Consider the following 17,174-nt stretch of genomic DNA (forward strand, 5'->3'; position numbering starts at 1 on the left):
CATGGCATTCAGAAGGATGAGCTGAAAATGTCTCCAGGGTCCGGGAGGGCTCTCCGGCTGTCCCGGAAGCATTTGGAATCTCAGGGAGCAATGGCCCCTGCCCAGGGCTTCCCAAGGCTCACATGGTTTCCAGTACTGTTTTTAGTTTTGCCACACATAATGAAACCATCATTCTTAATGTTGTTCTGTCCCCAACATTCAGGTGAGTAAAACCTACCCTAGTCCTGTGGGTTCCCTGAATCTTAGGCACGTTTTCTTCCCTCCTATGCTATGAGGCCAGGCAATACTGGAAAACCTGCACATGATGAGGACTCCAGGCCTGGAGAGGGGGCATGTCTCAGAGGCTTTGGGGAGTTGTCCACACACACCCACACACACATACACTCACACAGACATACCCCCGTCTCCCACACCCTCAGAGCCAGCCCATCACCCAACCCTATAGATTCTACTGATCTCTCCCCGTGGCCACGGCCACAGCCACACTCTGGCCCCTGTGCCTGAGTGTGGCCCCCATGGTAGCCCCGCTGGATATATCACTACTCTCCTTTGAGCCTTTCAGGTGGACCTTGGGGTCCTCTGAATTTCTGGCATCCTCTATCCGAGTAACTTCCCCCATTGCTTCACAGCCACGAACCTATGGGGAAGTCCCTGTTTTCAATGGTTCCAATCGGCAGCTCCTGCTTGTAATTTAGATCATCAAGTACTGCTTCCCGAGAAGTGTCCTCCCCATCCACCTAACACATTCTCTGGTTTCCTCATTGCACCCTGCACCTCCCTGAAATACCACATGCTCACTCCCATGGCTGTGAGGTCTCCCTCTTAATTCATAGAGGCAAAGGGGGAGTCTGTCTTGCTCCCTCTGCTTTTCTAGCCCCCACAGCACCTCACACAGGGAGCGCCCACTTGCCAATGAAAGTAGCATTGAAGGCCTTAGTAACCACCTGGACTGCATGTGAGTGCATGTGTATGTGGGGGTACTGAGGTAGATCTTCCCAAAGCCATTCAGTTTCAGTATGGAGATGCTGGGGGCCACCACAATGGGCCAGGGCTCAGGGGAGGCAAGCTGGACATGGGCCTGGGGAGAGCCTGGGGACAGGACAGGGACCCAGAGCCACCCTGGACCAGGCGGGGGGATAGCAGGCAGGACGCTCAGGCTGAGACACAGAGGGGCTCCTGGTGGCCCAGTGCATATGTGGGAGCACTGCAGGTGCTGAGAAGAAGCCACCCCCTCAGAGCTGAGAGAATGAGGGTGAGCAGGAGACGAGACTATAGAGCCAGGAAAGTCTGGGGTCCAAGCACCAGGGCTATGAAGAAACATGTGCAGTTCTCTGTGCCTGGCAATGTCACCCATGATGTGGTCTTCCAGAGAAGTGGAAAATACACAGTACGAGGAGAAGATCTGCGGTGCCATTTATGTAAATCAACCCCTCCACCCCCGACAATGAAAACAGATGACCATCTCTGTACAGGGGCAGGGTGGGCTAGAACTGGAGCTCAGTGGCTCTGTAGAAGAGACAGAAACATGGTGGCAAGGGCACTCTCCACTGAAAACACAGGACGAAGTGTGGACGAGTGTCAATTCTTTGTGGGTCACAAGTACATGTTAAATTATCCTCTGTACTGTCCATATTTTTAAATGCTTGGATGTGAGATCTGGCCTCCATCCCCAATTCCTACTGTTCCTCTGAGGAATGCCCTGTGTCCTGGGAAGGGGTGGTCACACTGCTGCAGGGATGGAGCTGGCTGATGGGAGGCTGGCTTACCACTCAGCATCCGCCCCAGTACCAGCTGCTCCCAGAGCCCCACAAAGGTGATTCAAACGGATTCAAGGGAAAATCTGAGCTCACCTTTTCAAACCCCCACTCTCTGGGCAAGCAGCTCAGAGAAACACAAGAGAACAAACCCTACTATTTCGCTCAGATCGTACCACCTTAGGAGGTGTGAGGGACCCTTACCAGCCCAAGCCTCTTCTCCAGCCATGGCAAGATGACAGCCATCCTGTGACACCAGCAGTGACTGGCACCTCTGCTGAAGTGAGGGGCAAGGCTACTCCACCGGGACCCACTCCAGGCCCTGCAACAGTTTCCCTACCATAAGAGAGCTCTCACTTCCAACATCCAGATGCCTCGCAAAGCAAAACAGTCCCCCCCACATGGTCACAAATGATGGCAGTGATGGTGATGAATGGGCATGTAGTAAGTACACCCATGTAGTCTGGCACCCATATGCCAGACACCAAGGTTAGCACTTTGGTACACCACTTTTAAATCTCATAAATACCCAGAAAGTGGGTAGTGTGCCCATTTTACAGATGAGGAAAAGGGAGCCTGAGGTCACAGCACCTGCCCCAAAATTAAATTTTTTAATTTAATTTTTAAAAAATATTTTATTTTTTAAGATTTTATTTATTTGAGAGAGAGAGAGAGAAAGAGGGAGAGAGAGAGAAAGCATAAGCAGGGGCAAGAGCTGAGGGAAAAGCAGGCTCTCCACCAAGCAGGGTGTCTAATGCAGGACTCCATCCCAGGACCCTGAGATCATGACCTGAGCCAAAGGCAGACACTTAACAGATTCAGCCGCTCAGGCGCCCCTAAGTAGAAGGAACAACAGAGGCAGAGGGAGAGAAAGAACCTAAAGCAGACTCCACTGAACAAAGAGCCAGACATGGGACTCAATCTTGTGATCCTGAGATCATGACCTAAGCTGAAATGAGGAATTGGACCAACTAAGCCAACTAAACCCCCCAGGTGCCCCAGACACACAACTTTAAAATGCTAAGCTTCTATCTCCTCTGATCACTGTCTTTAGCCAGGTTGTTTCTGCATTCAGACCTCTCCTGTTTGCTACTTTATTCATTTTGCCACCAACTTACAAAGTGCCAACTATGTGCCCAGGCTGGGGTTACTTGGGTGGTGCTGGGGTTATAGTAATAAATGAGTAAGGCACAGTCCTGCCCCCAACACCAGAGCATGTCAGATAAACAGACCACCAACCCTACAATGACAGTGGGATGGTGAGACTGGGGGCACCATGGGCTGCAGCCCAGGAGACTCACCTCTGCAAGGTAAGAAAGACTGCCTTAAGAAAGTGGCTTCTGAGCAATGAAGCTACATTTATTCTGAAATGCCTTATAAGCCTTCCTTGTCAAGCTGGAAAGAAGAATGGAGCCCATTATCATGGTATTTATTCTGTGTTACCTGGAAATTCTAGCAAATTCAACAAGACAACAAAAAGAAATGAGATTTGAAAAAAAAAAAAAAAAGCAGGAGAAAGAGACAAAAACAATTATCATTTGCAGATGAAAGTCTGACCTAGAAAACACATGCAAAAATTCAACTTAAGGGATGCCTGGGTGGCTCGGCAGTTGAGCATCTGCCTTTGGCTCAGGTTGTGATCCGGGGATCCCAGACTGAGTCCTGCATCCCGCTCTTTGCAGAGAGCCTGCTTCTCCCTCTGCCTATCTCTCTGCCTATCTCTCTGTGTCTCTCATGAATAAATAAATAAAATCAAAGAATGCTGCTTAAAAAAAAAAAAAAGTCAACTTAAAAACTGTTAGGAGAAATGGTAACTGTGACTGGATACAAAATAAATATTTTATTCCAGCACTGAATGGCAAAAATTACTTATTAACCACAAAAAGAAAAATAGTAACTATGGGGTGGAGAAGCTCCGCCAATACCTAAACCAAGTGATCCACATGAACTCCACTAGGAAGGACAACGGCATCGCTGAGAGATGCCTGAGAAGGGTGTACATCCTCATGCTGGCATTCCAGCCCAAGATCCCGACCCCGAACCTCACCATCTCATCAGGACTTGGTCTAATTCGGCAAATCTAATTTGAGAGGCATCTGATAAAACAATTGTCCTGTGTTTTTTATTTTTAATTTTTTTTTAATGTCAAGGTCAACACAAAGAAAAGCCAAGGAGCTGTCTCAGAATACAGAGACCAGAGAGGCTCCACACTGGACAGGATGCTGGATGCTGCCAAGGATGCTTCTGGGGCAGCTGACAGCACTGGTACCTGGGTCATGGATTAGAGAACAGAACCAGAGTGAAGTCAGATTTCCTAAACTCAGTAACCAGGCTGTGGTTATAGATGATATCCTTATTCTAAGGAAATATATATTGTGGTACTAAGGGAAAAAGGAGCATGATACATTTAACGGACTCTCAAATAGCACATATACACATAGGGAAATACTGAAGCAAACGTGGCAGGATGTTAAAAATTGGTGAGTTGTGGCCAAGGACAGGAGTTAGAACTAGTCTGAAGTAGTCTTGCAGCTTTCTAGAAGCTTGATATGTTCTCAAAATGCAAAATTTTAAACATAAATTAGTATTATAAAGCCCATACCAACAAAAAGAAAAGACACACACACACACACACACACACACACACACACACGGCCCATCTTTCCTACATGGATACACTAACCTTTTAGAAAATAATAAGAAAAAAAGATCCTATTTGTATTGACTATCCCCAAAGCAAATATATAAAACACCTAGAATTAAGGATGCCTGGGTGGGTCAGGGCCTGAACGTCTGCCTTTGGTCCAGGGCATGATCCTGGGATCCTGGGATAGAGTCCCACATCGGGCTTCCTGCATGGAGCCTGCTTCTCTCTCTGCCTATGTCTCTGCCTCTGTGTGTGTGTGTGTGTGTGTGTGTGTGTGTGTGTTTGTGTGTCTCTGAGTAAATAAATAAATCTTTAAAATAAAATAAAATAAAAATAAAACAAAATAAAACACCTAGAATTAAACACAATTTACTAAGAACCATGGAACTCCGCATAAAGAAAACCAGTAACATAAAGGTGGGAATTAATCTCAGTAAAGCATTATCATTGGTGTGGAGGAAGATGTACAACCTAGAGCAAGGTGCACACTGTTTCTTTTTTTTTTTTTTAATTTTTTTTTTTTATTATTATTTATGATAGTCACAGAGAGAGAGAGAGGGGCAGAGACACAGGCAGAGGGAGAAGCAGGCTCCATGCACCGGGAGCCTGATGTGGGATTCGATCCCGGGTCTCCAGGATCGCGCCCTGGGCCAAAGGCAGGCGCCAAACCGCTGCGCCACCCAGGGATCCCCCACACTGTTTCTATAAAGGGCCAGACACTTACTGTTTTAGATTTTCAGGCCATACCATCTCTGTCTCAACTAAGCAGCCACAGAGACCATGTAAACAAATGGGCCTGGCTGTGTTCCCATAAAACTTTATTTATAAAACTAGAGTCTGCTGGGACTTGGCCCACAGGCTTAGTGTGCTGCCTGGATCTAAATGTGCTGAGCCTGGCTAAGTGTTCTCCAGATTGTTTCCTCTTCTTCCTGGACACACGGCCCTCCCTCGGAGTGGCCCTGCACTGAGGTCTCCTCACTGGCACACAAGCAGAAGTAGGATCCTCCCCACTTCCACTCCTGGCCTGTCAATACTCCTCCACACAACCCTCCTACAGCCTGGTGAGCTGAGCTAACAATGATGGGTTTACCAGTCAGTGCCAGCCAGGGTTCCCTGATTTGCCACATGAAGGACATGTTTTTCGACCACTGATTAGAAACATTGATTTGGGACTTTCTGTGAGCCAGATATTGGAATTTATCTATGACAACAACCAGCAGGCCACGGAAGATTATATATATAAGCAAAAATCCACTGAATAAAGGCTTAGAGTCCTCAAAGTGCCAAGCTCATGCTGGCAGTGGGATACAACGCTGTGCAGAGAGCTCAGCCCTGCCTTCATAGGACTTGTAGCTCCCTGCAGAAGACACCAACCAACGGTCACACCATATGAGACCAGCCATGTTGACAAGCGCCACCTGGTATGAACAGGTGTCTGTGGAGGCAGCACATAGGACAGACAGGCAGATACATGATACTCATCCATTTGTTTATAAAGGAATTTTAAAATCTGTGATTATACAGTATTCCTATTATTGAGTTGGACTCAAAAGTAATCTATTGATAACCATATGCACAGTAACCCAGAGCTAGAAAGGGCCACAGAATTTTAGAAAAATTTCTCCCTATATCAGCAAATTTGTCTCTTCTCTTTATTACCCACAGGAATCATCTCTTCAGTCCCTTACTTCTTTCCTGGGGCTTCAAGAATGAGGGTAATAAAGGGGAAACTGTCCATTCTCATTTATCTGCAGTCCAGAGTAGTAGAAACTGAAGACATTGACTAATCTGTCTGGCCAGAAGACATTTCAACAAGTGTCTTCTGCAAAGGGTATGGTTGGGTGCTTCCTCACCTTGCACTGAGGAACCGCAGTGAGTCTGCTGGAGCCCCATGGCACAGGCTGGACCCATTGGTCTTCCTCACCTCGAAGCATACTGCAGAAAACAACATTTGTGCCTTGGAGATGAGTGGGGTAAACTGAGGCAGCGGCTGCACCCAGGTGCTGCAGATCCAGACTTGCAACCTCTGCAAGGTCATCAGCATATGTGACTATTTAAACTTAAATGAACTTACAGACTAAAAATTAAAAATTGAGTTCTTAGCCCCATTTCAAATGTTCAACAGCCATACATGACTAGCGCCACCATCCTGGACGGCCCAGTCACAAAACATTTCTATCACTGCAGAAAGTTCTAGACTTTCCATGAGATCTCCTGCTGGATAACCTGAGGGTTAACAGGTATGGAAAATCTGTTCATATTGTAATTTGCAAAGAAAAATATAACTGCTAAGAAAGCCAGATATTCAGTAGTCTTCCCACATACTAGTTGCTGAGGCAGGGCTATAAATGTTCCTGGTTAATATGGAACCCAACCAAAGGGAGGTGGAAACTCTTAAGGGGAAGATGTTTTCTTTCTGTGATGAGTCACTGTTCCCAGCTTCAGGGATGTACCTGCCAAGCTAACCGGATATATTTATGTCCCCAAGGGTGGAGGTAGAGGAATACAAACTTCTGTTCATGTAACTTCGCAGCCTGCAACCTGTTTGCCTGCCATCAGATTCCATCTTCACATTCTTTCTACATCAGCTCCGCAGGGTTACTAGGTTCACAAGCTATTTCTCATGGACTGTGTTTTAGTCACAGCTTCGTGGCAGCATATTGAAGGATCCTGAATTTCACCCATAATGCAACCACATCATGTGATAGGAGGGAGTATTCCTGGGAAGGTTTTTGATGGACAACCGGCCCCAGTAACTACCCACGCATGAGCTTGAGCTCGCTTGAGTTACATTTGGCTCACCAGCATGGTGGGCCTCTAGCGGAGGTCTTCCTGAGCAGCTCACTACGCCACTCGTCGCCATGGACGCCCCACAACATGTCAACATGACGTATCTTACACAACTCCAACTGTGAAAGTTATAAAACCCAGAGTATTTGTGAAAGGGAGCAGTGCGAGAAGTACTAGGGAGGAGCCAGAGCGTACTCGATGTTTCTACTATTTGGAAAAACAGTAAGTACTTTTTGTTCTTTTGATACAAATCACAAAAAGCAAAGCTTCTTTAGACTGGACAGAAGGCCAGTTTTATTCTCTGCGGTACTGATTCACCATGAAGAGGGAAGAGAGATATCCACTGAGACAAACAGGACACTGGGGAGGGAAGGAATGTCTGTGTTTATCAAAAGTGGCATGGCTTTTGAAAAGTGTGCTCGGAAGGATTTCAAAAGAAATCCCAAATGGGGAATATCTCCATGAAAACACACCTACTTCGTCTACTTTGTCACTGACACCCCTTGAGGACTCTCATGGTTCTGGGTCCAGCCCCTTGTCCATGCCTGTCCCTGAGGACCCCGCTCCCGGGGCTGAAGGGAAACAGCAGGGAGATCACCAGAAAACCAGCAAGGGAGATGGACAAGCATACCTATGCCCGATCTGCTCATGGGAAAACAGAAGAAATAATGGACGAGCCAGACAGCCCCAGCCAAAGTCACCAAGAATCGACCCCCCCCACACACAAAATACTAAATGAAAGCCAAGTTACATTATGAGGTGCTAATAAGGCCAACGACTACATTAGAAGGCTTTTAAATTTTCTGTTAAAATATACTGTCAACTCAACTTTTACAGTAAATTTCAAAATTAAACTATATCAAAATGCCTCATCCTTTCAAAGATTTCTATTTTCAAAAACATGATCTTTTGAGTTTGAGGAGGATGAAATTTGCCAACTCAAAGATAAGACAGGCTTTTCTTTATATAACAAGACATGTTGACATTAGAAGATCTGCATAATTCAATCAATATTCTCCCAATAATCAGAGCGTAAGTTACAAAACCACATATGGGTAATAAAAGATTTATTCAAAATGCAAGACAGAGTGATGGATTTTAATATAACAGAGTACAGAAAGTCCACTGATGATGTTTCAGATTCCACAGCTCAACTGACCTTTAAGACACTACTGACTATTAAGTTTTGGTGAGACATCAAGGAATGCCATCTGCAATCATCAGAAAGTCCACCAAAACAGCTCACCCTCTTCCAGCCCATAACTACGTGGGGCTGGACTTTCTCCTCATGCTTAACTGAAAACCACCTATCACCACAGTTAAGAGCACAAGCAGCCATGAGAGTCCAGCTGTCTTGTAGCAAGCCAGATGGTAAAGACTTACAAAAAACAAAAACCCCTATTCTAAATTTCTTTGTTTTGGGAAATACAGTGACTTTATCATAAACAATTATTCTGGAGATACATTTATTATTGCTAATTTTGAATGGATTGATGAATACATATATTTAATTTCTTGGTTCTAATGTCTAATGCGGTGAGGGTAACAGGCCCCACACAAACCAAAGTTCACTGGGGTCCCCAGTAATGTGTAAAGGTGTGAAAGGGCATGGGAGCCAATGCCTTGCGTCTGGCTGGCACAAAGGCAAAAGGTGCCTGGAGGGAAGAGGTGGCAGGCTACTGTCAGCAATACCGGGACCTGTGCTGAGGGGCAGGACGGGCCCTGCGGGTTCCTGGCAGCTGCTGTGGCTTCCAGCAGGAAGGCGATGAGGTCAGAACCCTGTTCAGCGCACACGTGCGGAAGGACGAGAACCCTCCCTGCCAAGGAAGTAAACTCAAGAGGAGCTTGTGCCTTTCTGGGCAGGCTTAAACATGTCACAGATGACTAAGGGAGAAAAGTTTCTTCTTAATCAAACCATGTATAAAATACCCATCTTTTCCCATGTGCTTCCCGGAAAGTATTCATAGGAGAAGCCACACGTTTCAATCAGCTCATAATTTAGTGCTTGAACAGTTATGTCCAAGAAAGGCAAAACCCACACTAATTCATTTCCGTCCTGCTGTCAGCCGCCTAGGAGTGGGTCCAGCGAGGCCTGAGGGGCACCTGCCATCCTCATGGCCTCTGTCTGGGCTCCCGAGCAGCACAAAGCACGCTCTCACGGCCTCCCTTCTTATGGTCACCAAATACGTTCACACTCAGAGATTCCACTTTCTGTCCTTTAAATCCATCAGGAGCTTTTTACCAGAAAACCGGAAACTTGCAAAAGGTGATAGCAGTACCGAGCATTAACCACGAAACCTAGCAGTCACAATGCAAGGGCCTACTTCCAGGAAATCAAAGTAAAAGCATTTCTATAATCCTCTCATTTTAATATGAAATGCTTTAAATGTAGGGTAATTATGGAGATGAGGCATGGCTGTAATTTGAGTTGTCACTAATTTACCAAGTTTATCCCCTGACGTTCACAAGATGCAAAAACAGCAAATAGTAAATTACTGTATCTACAAATCAAAAGCTTTCGTTTCCTCTCGGCACATAATTTTAAACATAGCTGTGTCTCTTTTGAAACATTAACTGTGAACATCATTAAAACTCTACACAATACCCTTTTAGCATCCACCAATCCCCTTCCCTTATTAACAAAGGCTTTCATAAATTTATTTAAATTGGATTCAGCACATATGTCATAACATCTTTCTCATACACTGGTTTCTAAAATACTATATATGTTTTCCTCTATGGGTGATAAGCCCAAAAACCTCAGCATGAACTAAGTGTTGGAAAGTGGCCCATATTTTTATTAACAAAGATTCGGTGTACTAGCTCCCAATTCACTACACTCCCATAAACCTTTTTAAAGTAAGTGTTTTATAAGACGACCGAGTAACTCTGAACAAATATATGTGATCTATGATAGCTGCCCATGAGCAAGAAAACTAGAACCAAGAGTTTATTTCTCAAAAATGCACATTCGGGGTTTTGGCCATGCTATCCAGACACGACGCAGCTGAACCTACTGCTTCCTTTCCTTTCGCTGAGTGGCTCCTCCTGCCAGGGTCTTGGTGTCTGCACAGGGTGCTCCAGCTTCCACACCCACGCGGGCACCAGACCGGAACGTTTCTCCCTCAGAGGCTCTTTGGGCTACTGCTCTTCTCCCAGGCCAGGTCTCCTGGCAGGTGGGCTCTAGCGGCGCACAGCCTGCACCCCTCCCAGTAGACGTGCAGTCGTCCCCTCTTCATTGGCCCACCTGTGTACATGGGGCCAGCACAGTCTCGGGCATCACAGCTTCCCTTCTGGGCCTCTGCAAGCCGGCTGAGCTGACACCCTCTCCTGTCCCAGGTGCAAACCCCCCACAGCACGCAGGCCAGCGGCTGGGCTGACTGGCCACGACGGCAGCTTTGGGTCATGGAGGGACCCCCAGCCCCCAACAGATGTGGAGGCACGGTGTCCAGGATGAGTGGGGGAATGGAACACAGTTACTGTTGCTTGGATGCTGCTGTCAAGTCTGGGGCAGTTTCCAACTAATTTCAAAATGACTTCAATCTGATAACTACTTGTGTGATGGTTAGTAACTAATTCCACACTTTTCAAGTGGCCGGTTGGAATAGCACTTGGCAACTCTATAAAACAAACACGTATGTAGTCAAACGTTGTGGGGTCACAGTCAGTCATTTTCCATCTGGGTCCACTTGCAGAAACTGTGATCCCTCCCCCAGGCCACTCATGACATGTCCTTCACTGGGTGGAGGGCACCAGTGCGGCCAAGCACGTGCTGGCAGCCAAAACAATCAGCCACGGTACAGGCAAGGACCACAGGAAGGTGCTAAGGGAGAAAAACAGACATCTCTGCTTTCTGACAGACACATGCTCTACCACCTAGGAGGCAGTTTCTAGCAAAAAAAAAGAAAGAAAAGAAAAGAAAAAACAAAACAAAACCATCAAACCTGTGTCTAATCAAATCTCTTGGTCCTTCAACCAATTCACAGTAAGTGGACACCATGAGAATCCAATCTGTAAACGCAGACGGTGGAAACTACACAGGACAGATGACCTGTCTTTTCAGCGATGAAACAAGAGAGACAGATGGAGCCTATAGATGACAAGAGATGTAAGTGACACCAACGAATCATGCTGTCTGCACCTGATTTAGTTCCTGATCCAAATAAAATGCCGTAAGAAAGAAAATTCATCAGACAGCAAGGGAAGTGTGAACATTGGGTGGATGTTTGATACCAGTAAGAAATTATCATTAATTTTAAAGGTGTGATCGTGACATCACGGTTAGGATTTTTTAAAAAAAAGATCGTTTATCTTTTACTGAAGCAGTTTACACACAAAATGACATGACATCAATGACCTGCTTCCAGGTAAGTGAGGGCCAGAGCAATGATGATTCTGGACAAAAGTAAAGCAAGCTAGGTCACAACACGCTACCACAGATGGCGGTGATGGCTATGGAAAAGGTTGCCGCTCTATTTTTATGTTTGAAATTTTCTGTAACGGAAAGTGTTGGAAAAAGAAAAAGCCACGTTCATCACAGAAAGTCTGGGAAACAGAGAAAAGGAAAAAGAAAAGAAAGAATCCCATGACTGTACTACTCACGGAAGCTACCATAAACACTTCTTGTTCTTACTGTAATCAATTAGGTGGTCCACATTTACTACAAATGTGTTTAAGAAAAAGAAAGGTTGGGAAAAAAAAAAAAGAGCAAGAGAGGGGGTGTGTACGGGCCTTCTTCTGTATGTTTCACACATAACATGTATCCCAAATTCCAAATTTGATTGTATAAAGAACTAGTCTCTCTCTCTCTCTCTCTCTCTCTCTCTCTCACACACACACACACACACACACACACACACACACAAACCACTCCCACCCATCTGACCCGAGAAGGCAGTCCACATGTCCCAGGGGGAAGTGGACTCGCCACCTCAGAAAATCACGTGAAACCAATGACACGGCTTTCCCCACGGAAGCTGCGAATTCATTCACTCAGATGTTCATCCAACAAACAACTCAGTTGTACACCTACTGCCAGCCAGGCCCTGCACTGTGTCTCCAGTGAAAGATAACTATTCTTGGGCCAGCCCTCAGGGAGCTCACGGGCTGGGAGAAATGCTAGACTCGTGGCCCTGGGAGAAATGCTAGACTCGTGGCCCAGGAGGCTTTGCCAAGTCAAGTAAGGTGGCTGCTAAGTTATAAATGATGTGCCCACCCCTCCCAGGGAACATCCAGTGGACTCAGCATGGTGCAGCTATATGGTAGGAGACCAAGATCAACTTTAAGTGTGTCACAAGGAATTGTTTTCCTGACAATAATTCAAAAATACTGAAGTTTTGGGAAGATGTACTTGTAGTAACAGTAAATGGGGATAAGTTCTGGGATTCCTCTTAACTGCATGCTTTCTTGGGTGGCAAAGAAGAGGGAGGAATGGCACAGTGGGACCTGCCCCTGGAAGTGGGAGGTGAGTGCAATGCCCCCCAGTACCCCAGTACAGATGTTACCCATCGGGAGGGTGTGCCTATCAGCATGACGCAAAAAAAAAAAAACAAAAAACAAAAACAAAAACAAAACTCCAAGGCTCATGCACCACACTCCACTAAATCCTAGTGTAGCCAAGTCCACAAAATGCCAGCACAATAAGAATTTTAGATTTATGGTAAAGAAATTCATAGCTTTGAATATTAATGGCAAAACCACATATCAATACCCAAGAGGAACCAGACAGTAATTACCACTTTTCTGTAAAAGTCAATAATGAATTTCCCATTTTGGAGTGACAAAAATGTACACATTCAACTTCCTTGCACTGAATTCATTAAAATTTCCTGATTACTTTCTCGTGGTGGGCTGAAGAACCTCAATCGAGCTCTAAAATGAAGTTTACAACAGCCCACTCCATATATGGAGCCACTTAGGTTTATACTCTCTAAAATAGAGAAAAACATAAACTGGCTCAAACCGCTAAACACGTTAGTCAACAGGCTTTGCCAGTTTTTAGAAGCAAACAGGGAAAGGGAGACACAGACACTGCTCCCCCCGCCCCGTGTTTCTCCTTCTGCATGTTTGTTGTCTTCTTGTGAATTTTACATCACTGCCTACATGCAGACTGCTCAGCAGCATAGCTGAAGTCAAGTACAGGTACAGTGGGGCACAGGACCCAGTCAGAGAGCCGCCAAACACCCAGGCTGTCAGCCACAGCACGGTGCTCTGAGACGTGCCCACCAAGAAGGCAGGCCCCTTGAATGCAAACCTGCCAGGGGCCGCCAACACCCGGGCCACGTTATACACAACAGACCTGGTACTGGCCTATGCGGAGGATGATCTGAGGCCTCGGTGGGCTGGCATTGCTTCCCCTTGAGTTAGAGAAGATATCAGGGCACACAGGACTCAGTAAGCTAGGTCCCTGTCAGGAGTGTACTACTGCTCAGCAGCTGGGCAGGGAGCTCTGAAAAATCTGAGGGAATCACGTAAAGGTGCGTTAGAAGAACAGGCCTCTAAGAGCTCCGGGGCAGGGAGGGGATGGTGCTGTGGTGCCTGTCACTTTCTCAGGAGAGAAGTGACTGGCCCTAAAATGTATTTAATGGCCCAGAATGGAGACCTTGCAGGTTGTGGTAAAAAGAATAAAGTAGTAACAAACATGGGATAGAATAACTTTGTTACTCACCAAGTCCCGATGGAACACAACACACAACACACGGTGTTTGTAAGATAAAGGTATGTTCTCCCTCACACCCTAAGCGGGAGTGAGTTATTGATGTTGCGCGGGAGAACTGTTCAATGGCAGTATTTACAGCAAAACACACCAAGACCCTAAGGAGGGGAGAAGTTTACAGAAGCAAGCCTTTGGCGCCGGGAATCACCCCAGCAAAAAAAAAAAAAAAAAAAATCCCCTGCACTCTCTCATGAAAAAATAATCAGGCCGTCAGAGACAACTCTGGTACAGGAAACCGTTTGGAGAAATATAAACACAAGTGAGGGGTTAAAGGCACTTACTACACAGAAACAGAAAGTGCCCGAAGAGGAAGCAGGGTAGTTAAACAGGCTTTCTCCTGATCATCAGATCTTGAGAAAGCAAGGATTGATTACAGGGGCGCAGCCCATGGGGGAGAAGACAAGGGAAAGTGAGTGAATGTCACTAAAAGCACCCACGGGGACTTGGTGGCCCTGCCACCCCCAGTGCTGCCTGCAGTTGGGGGGTGGAGGCCTGCCTTCTCCCCGCCCTGCGCCCCCCATGCCTTGCTGCTGCCCCTTCTGGCTCAAGAATCCCAGGGGTGCCAAGGAAGGCTGGAGCACTAGGCACTCCGGTCCTGTCCCAGGAGCCTCATCTCCAGGGACCCTGAGGACACTTCCTGTCCTGTCCTCCGGTGCCCAGGATGGGAACGTCCCTTCCCAAGTCGCTGCCATCCAGACCTGACCCGACTACGGAAACCACCTGATGCCATCCTTTTCGGTACTGCGTGCGGGGTGACCCCGGAATTCAAACGTGGCAGGGAGTGGGGCGGCGCTCGGGACGCAGGCTGGGCGAGGGTCAGGCGTGCCCTCCGGGGCACACGCCTGGCAAGGGGCAGAGGCGACCCTGACGGCTCCGGCCAGGCGGGGGCGGGGCGACCCTCGGAGCCCAGGGCCAGGGCAGGGCGGGCGTCGCAGGTGTACACAGGGTGCAGCTCGAGCACAGATTGCACCTGGGTCGGAGGGTGTCCCCGAGGCCCACGCTGGGCGGGGTCGGGCCGGGGATCCCGGCGGCGGCGGCGGCGGCGGCGGCCCTCCGGGGAGGCCGGGGGTGACCCCGGGGTCGGGGTCGGGGCCGGGGCCGGGGCCGGGGCCGGCGGGGGGCCGCGCGGCACTCACTGTTTGGGCAGCTGCAGGGCGGGCGCGCCGCGCCGCTGGAAGGCCCCGTCCACGAAGACTCCGTTCTTGCCGAGGCAGCGCAGATAGAAGTGCGGCTCCTGGAAGCTGAGCTGCAGGTGGCGCCGGGAGATGAAGCTCGACAGGCCCATGCTCAGGTCCACCGAGCCCTGCGACGAGTTGCGGCCGATGGTGACGCTGGGCTGCCGCATGAGGAACTCGAACTCGCGGCCCTCGAGGCGCGCCAGCGCGGGCCCGGGGCTCCGGCGCACCGAGGCGGCCGCCGCGGCCACCAGGGCGTCCCCCGCCGCCCCCGCGCCGCCCGGGCCCGCCGCCGCGCCCCCCGCGGCCCCCGCGCCCCCCGCGGCCCCCGCGGCCCCCGCGATCGCGCCCGGCAGCGGCGGCGGCGGCGGCGGCGGCGGCGGCGGGGGCTGGGCGGGCGGCGGCGGCGACGGGGCGGCGGGCCCGGGCGGCGCGGGGGCGGCGGGGGCGGCGGCGGCGGGGAAGGCGGCGGCGGCGGCGGCGGCGCACAGCACGGGGCTGCAGGGCGCCGAGCGCAGCGCCAGCAGGGCGCGGGCCCCGCTGTCCTCGCCGACTTCGGCCATGTTCGCGCAGCTCCGAGCGGCCTCCGGCGGCGGCGCGGCGGCGGGGGGCGGGGCCCCGCGGGGCGCGGGCGGACGCGGCATCCCGGGCCGGATCGCGGCGGAGCGGAGCGGAGCCGACCCCGAGGCCGCGCGCGCTCCCGGGGCGGGCGGGGCAGGTGTCCCCGCGGGGGCGCGCTGCCCCGCCCCCGCCCGCGCCCCCGCCGCGCCCGACTCCGGCCGCGTACCGGAGGGACCCGCCCGGGGAACCCCCAGAAATCTCACTGGAAAGTTTTGCCCCCCTCCCCCTCCGGGTCCCCGAGGACCGGGACAAATGAACTCCGCAGCCTCCGCGGGGGGCCCCCTCCCAGTCGCTCCCTCCGCCCACCCTCCACTGAGATCACACGCCAGCACCCGAAGGAAGGGTTTTCGAACTGTAACTGAAGTGTGCCCAAGGATGCTTGCGATCCCTGACGCCCCGTGTGCGTTTTTGGAGTCACTTATTCATTCAACAAACATCCAGATCAACTATCCTGGGACCCACGCTTGGCACCAGCTTGAGGGCTGCGGACACCGCCTGCGCTTTAAATCGCCTACCGGCTGGCTCATCGGGGAGGCCAGTGGGGCATCAGGGCTGCAGCCCCTTTGCTGCTTCAGTGTCCTGCTCATGCCTTCCTCCTTCAGCCAGGTCCCCTAGGAGGGGTGGCAACGTCCCCACATTTCCATCCCTTAATAATTATGGAGCATGAGAACCCGGACCCTCCCTGGTGGAGCTAACGGTTGGGTGGGAGCTGCAGACCTGAGTCAAGTGTGCATACTAGTAAATGCCCGGAGTCCGGTGAGGCAGTGCTGGGTGGGGACCTGCGAGTGTGCCCGGAGGTGCCCCCCCCCCCCCCAGTGGGAAGCTTGGCTGCTTCCTCCGTTTTCCAATGGACCTGCACTATATATATTGGGCCAATCACCATCTGAGTGAATTACATAGGTACACAGAGCTGGGTGTGTGTGTGTGGGGGGGGTAAGTAACACATTTTTATGAAAAGCTGTAAGAAAAGAACCTACTTGACGGAGAAGGACAATAAAAATGAGGTCAGGGATCCCTTCCCTAAGGAATGACACTTACTACAAGGGTGATTGCCAGGGGGCAGGGGGATGGCATGCCAGCGAGGAACAGCATGCCTTAAGGAAGGGAGCATGGAACCCTCAGAGGATTGATAGGTCACTGGGGATGGAAGAGAGAGTGATCACGTCAGCTGAACCCGATTAGGCAAAAAGAGGCTAAAGGGCCCTTTGGGTCATGTAGGGATTTAGGTCTTATCCCACCAACCATGGAAATCACTGAGGGGTTTCTGGCAGAAGGGCAGCATGCGGAACCACATACTTGAAATGGAATCACTGGCTGTTGTGTGGAGCCTGAATCTGGATGGGGTGAGTGACTGCAGGAGGCCACTTGGGAAGCTGGTAGAGCCCAGGCCAAGGGGGTGTTGAAGGAGCAAGGTGGACAGAAGATGGGGGATTTGGGCAATATTTATCTCATACAAAGGCATTGACATCCGC

The 17,174-nt window shown here is 49.7% G+C and overlaps 1 protein-coding gene across 1 annotated transcript in view; it reads right to left on the reverse strand.

The window, feature by feature from the left end:
* Positions 1-15,672, reverse strand: part of FOXK1 (forkhead box K1) — a 62,026-nt gene extending 46,354 nt beyond the window's left edge. The window contains exon 1 of the mRNA XM_041747689.1: positions 15,043-15,672. Coding sequence (XP_041603623.1) covers positions 15,043-15,644 — 602 coding nt within the window. The 5' untranslated portion in view covers positions 15,645-15,672. The remainder of the gene's footprint in view (positions 1-15,042) is intronic.
* Positions 15,673-17,174: the final 1,502 nt, after the last annotated feature.

This window comes from Vulpes lagopus, chromosome 3 (assembly GCF_018345385.1).
Source record: "Vulpes lagopus strain Blue_001 chromosome 3, ASM1834538v1, whole genome shotgun sequence".
Taxonomy (NCBI): domain Eukaryota; kingdom Metazoa; phylum Chordata; class Mammalia; order Carnivora; family Canidae; genus Vulpes; species Vulpes lagopus.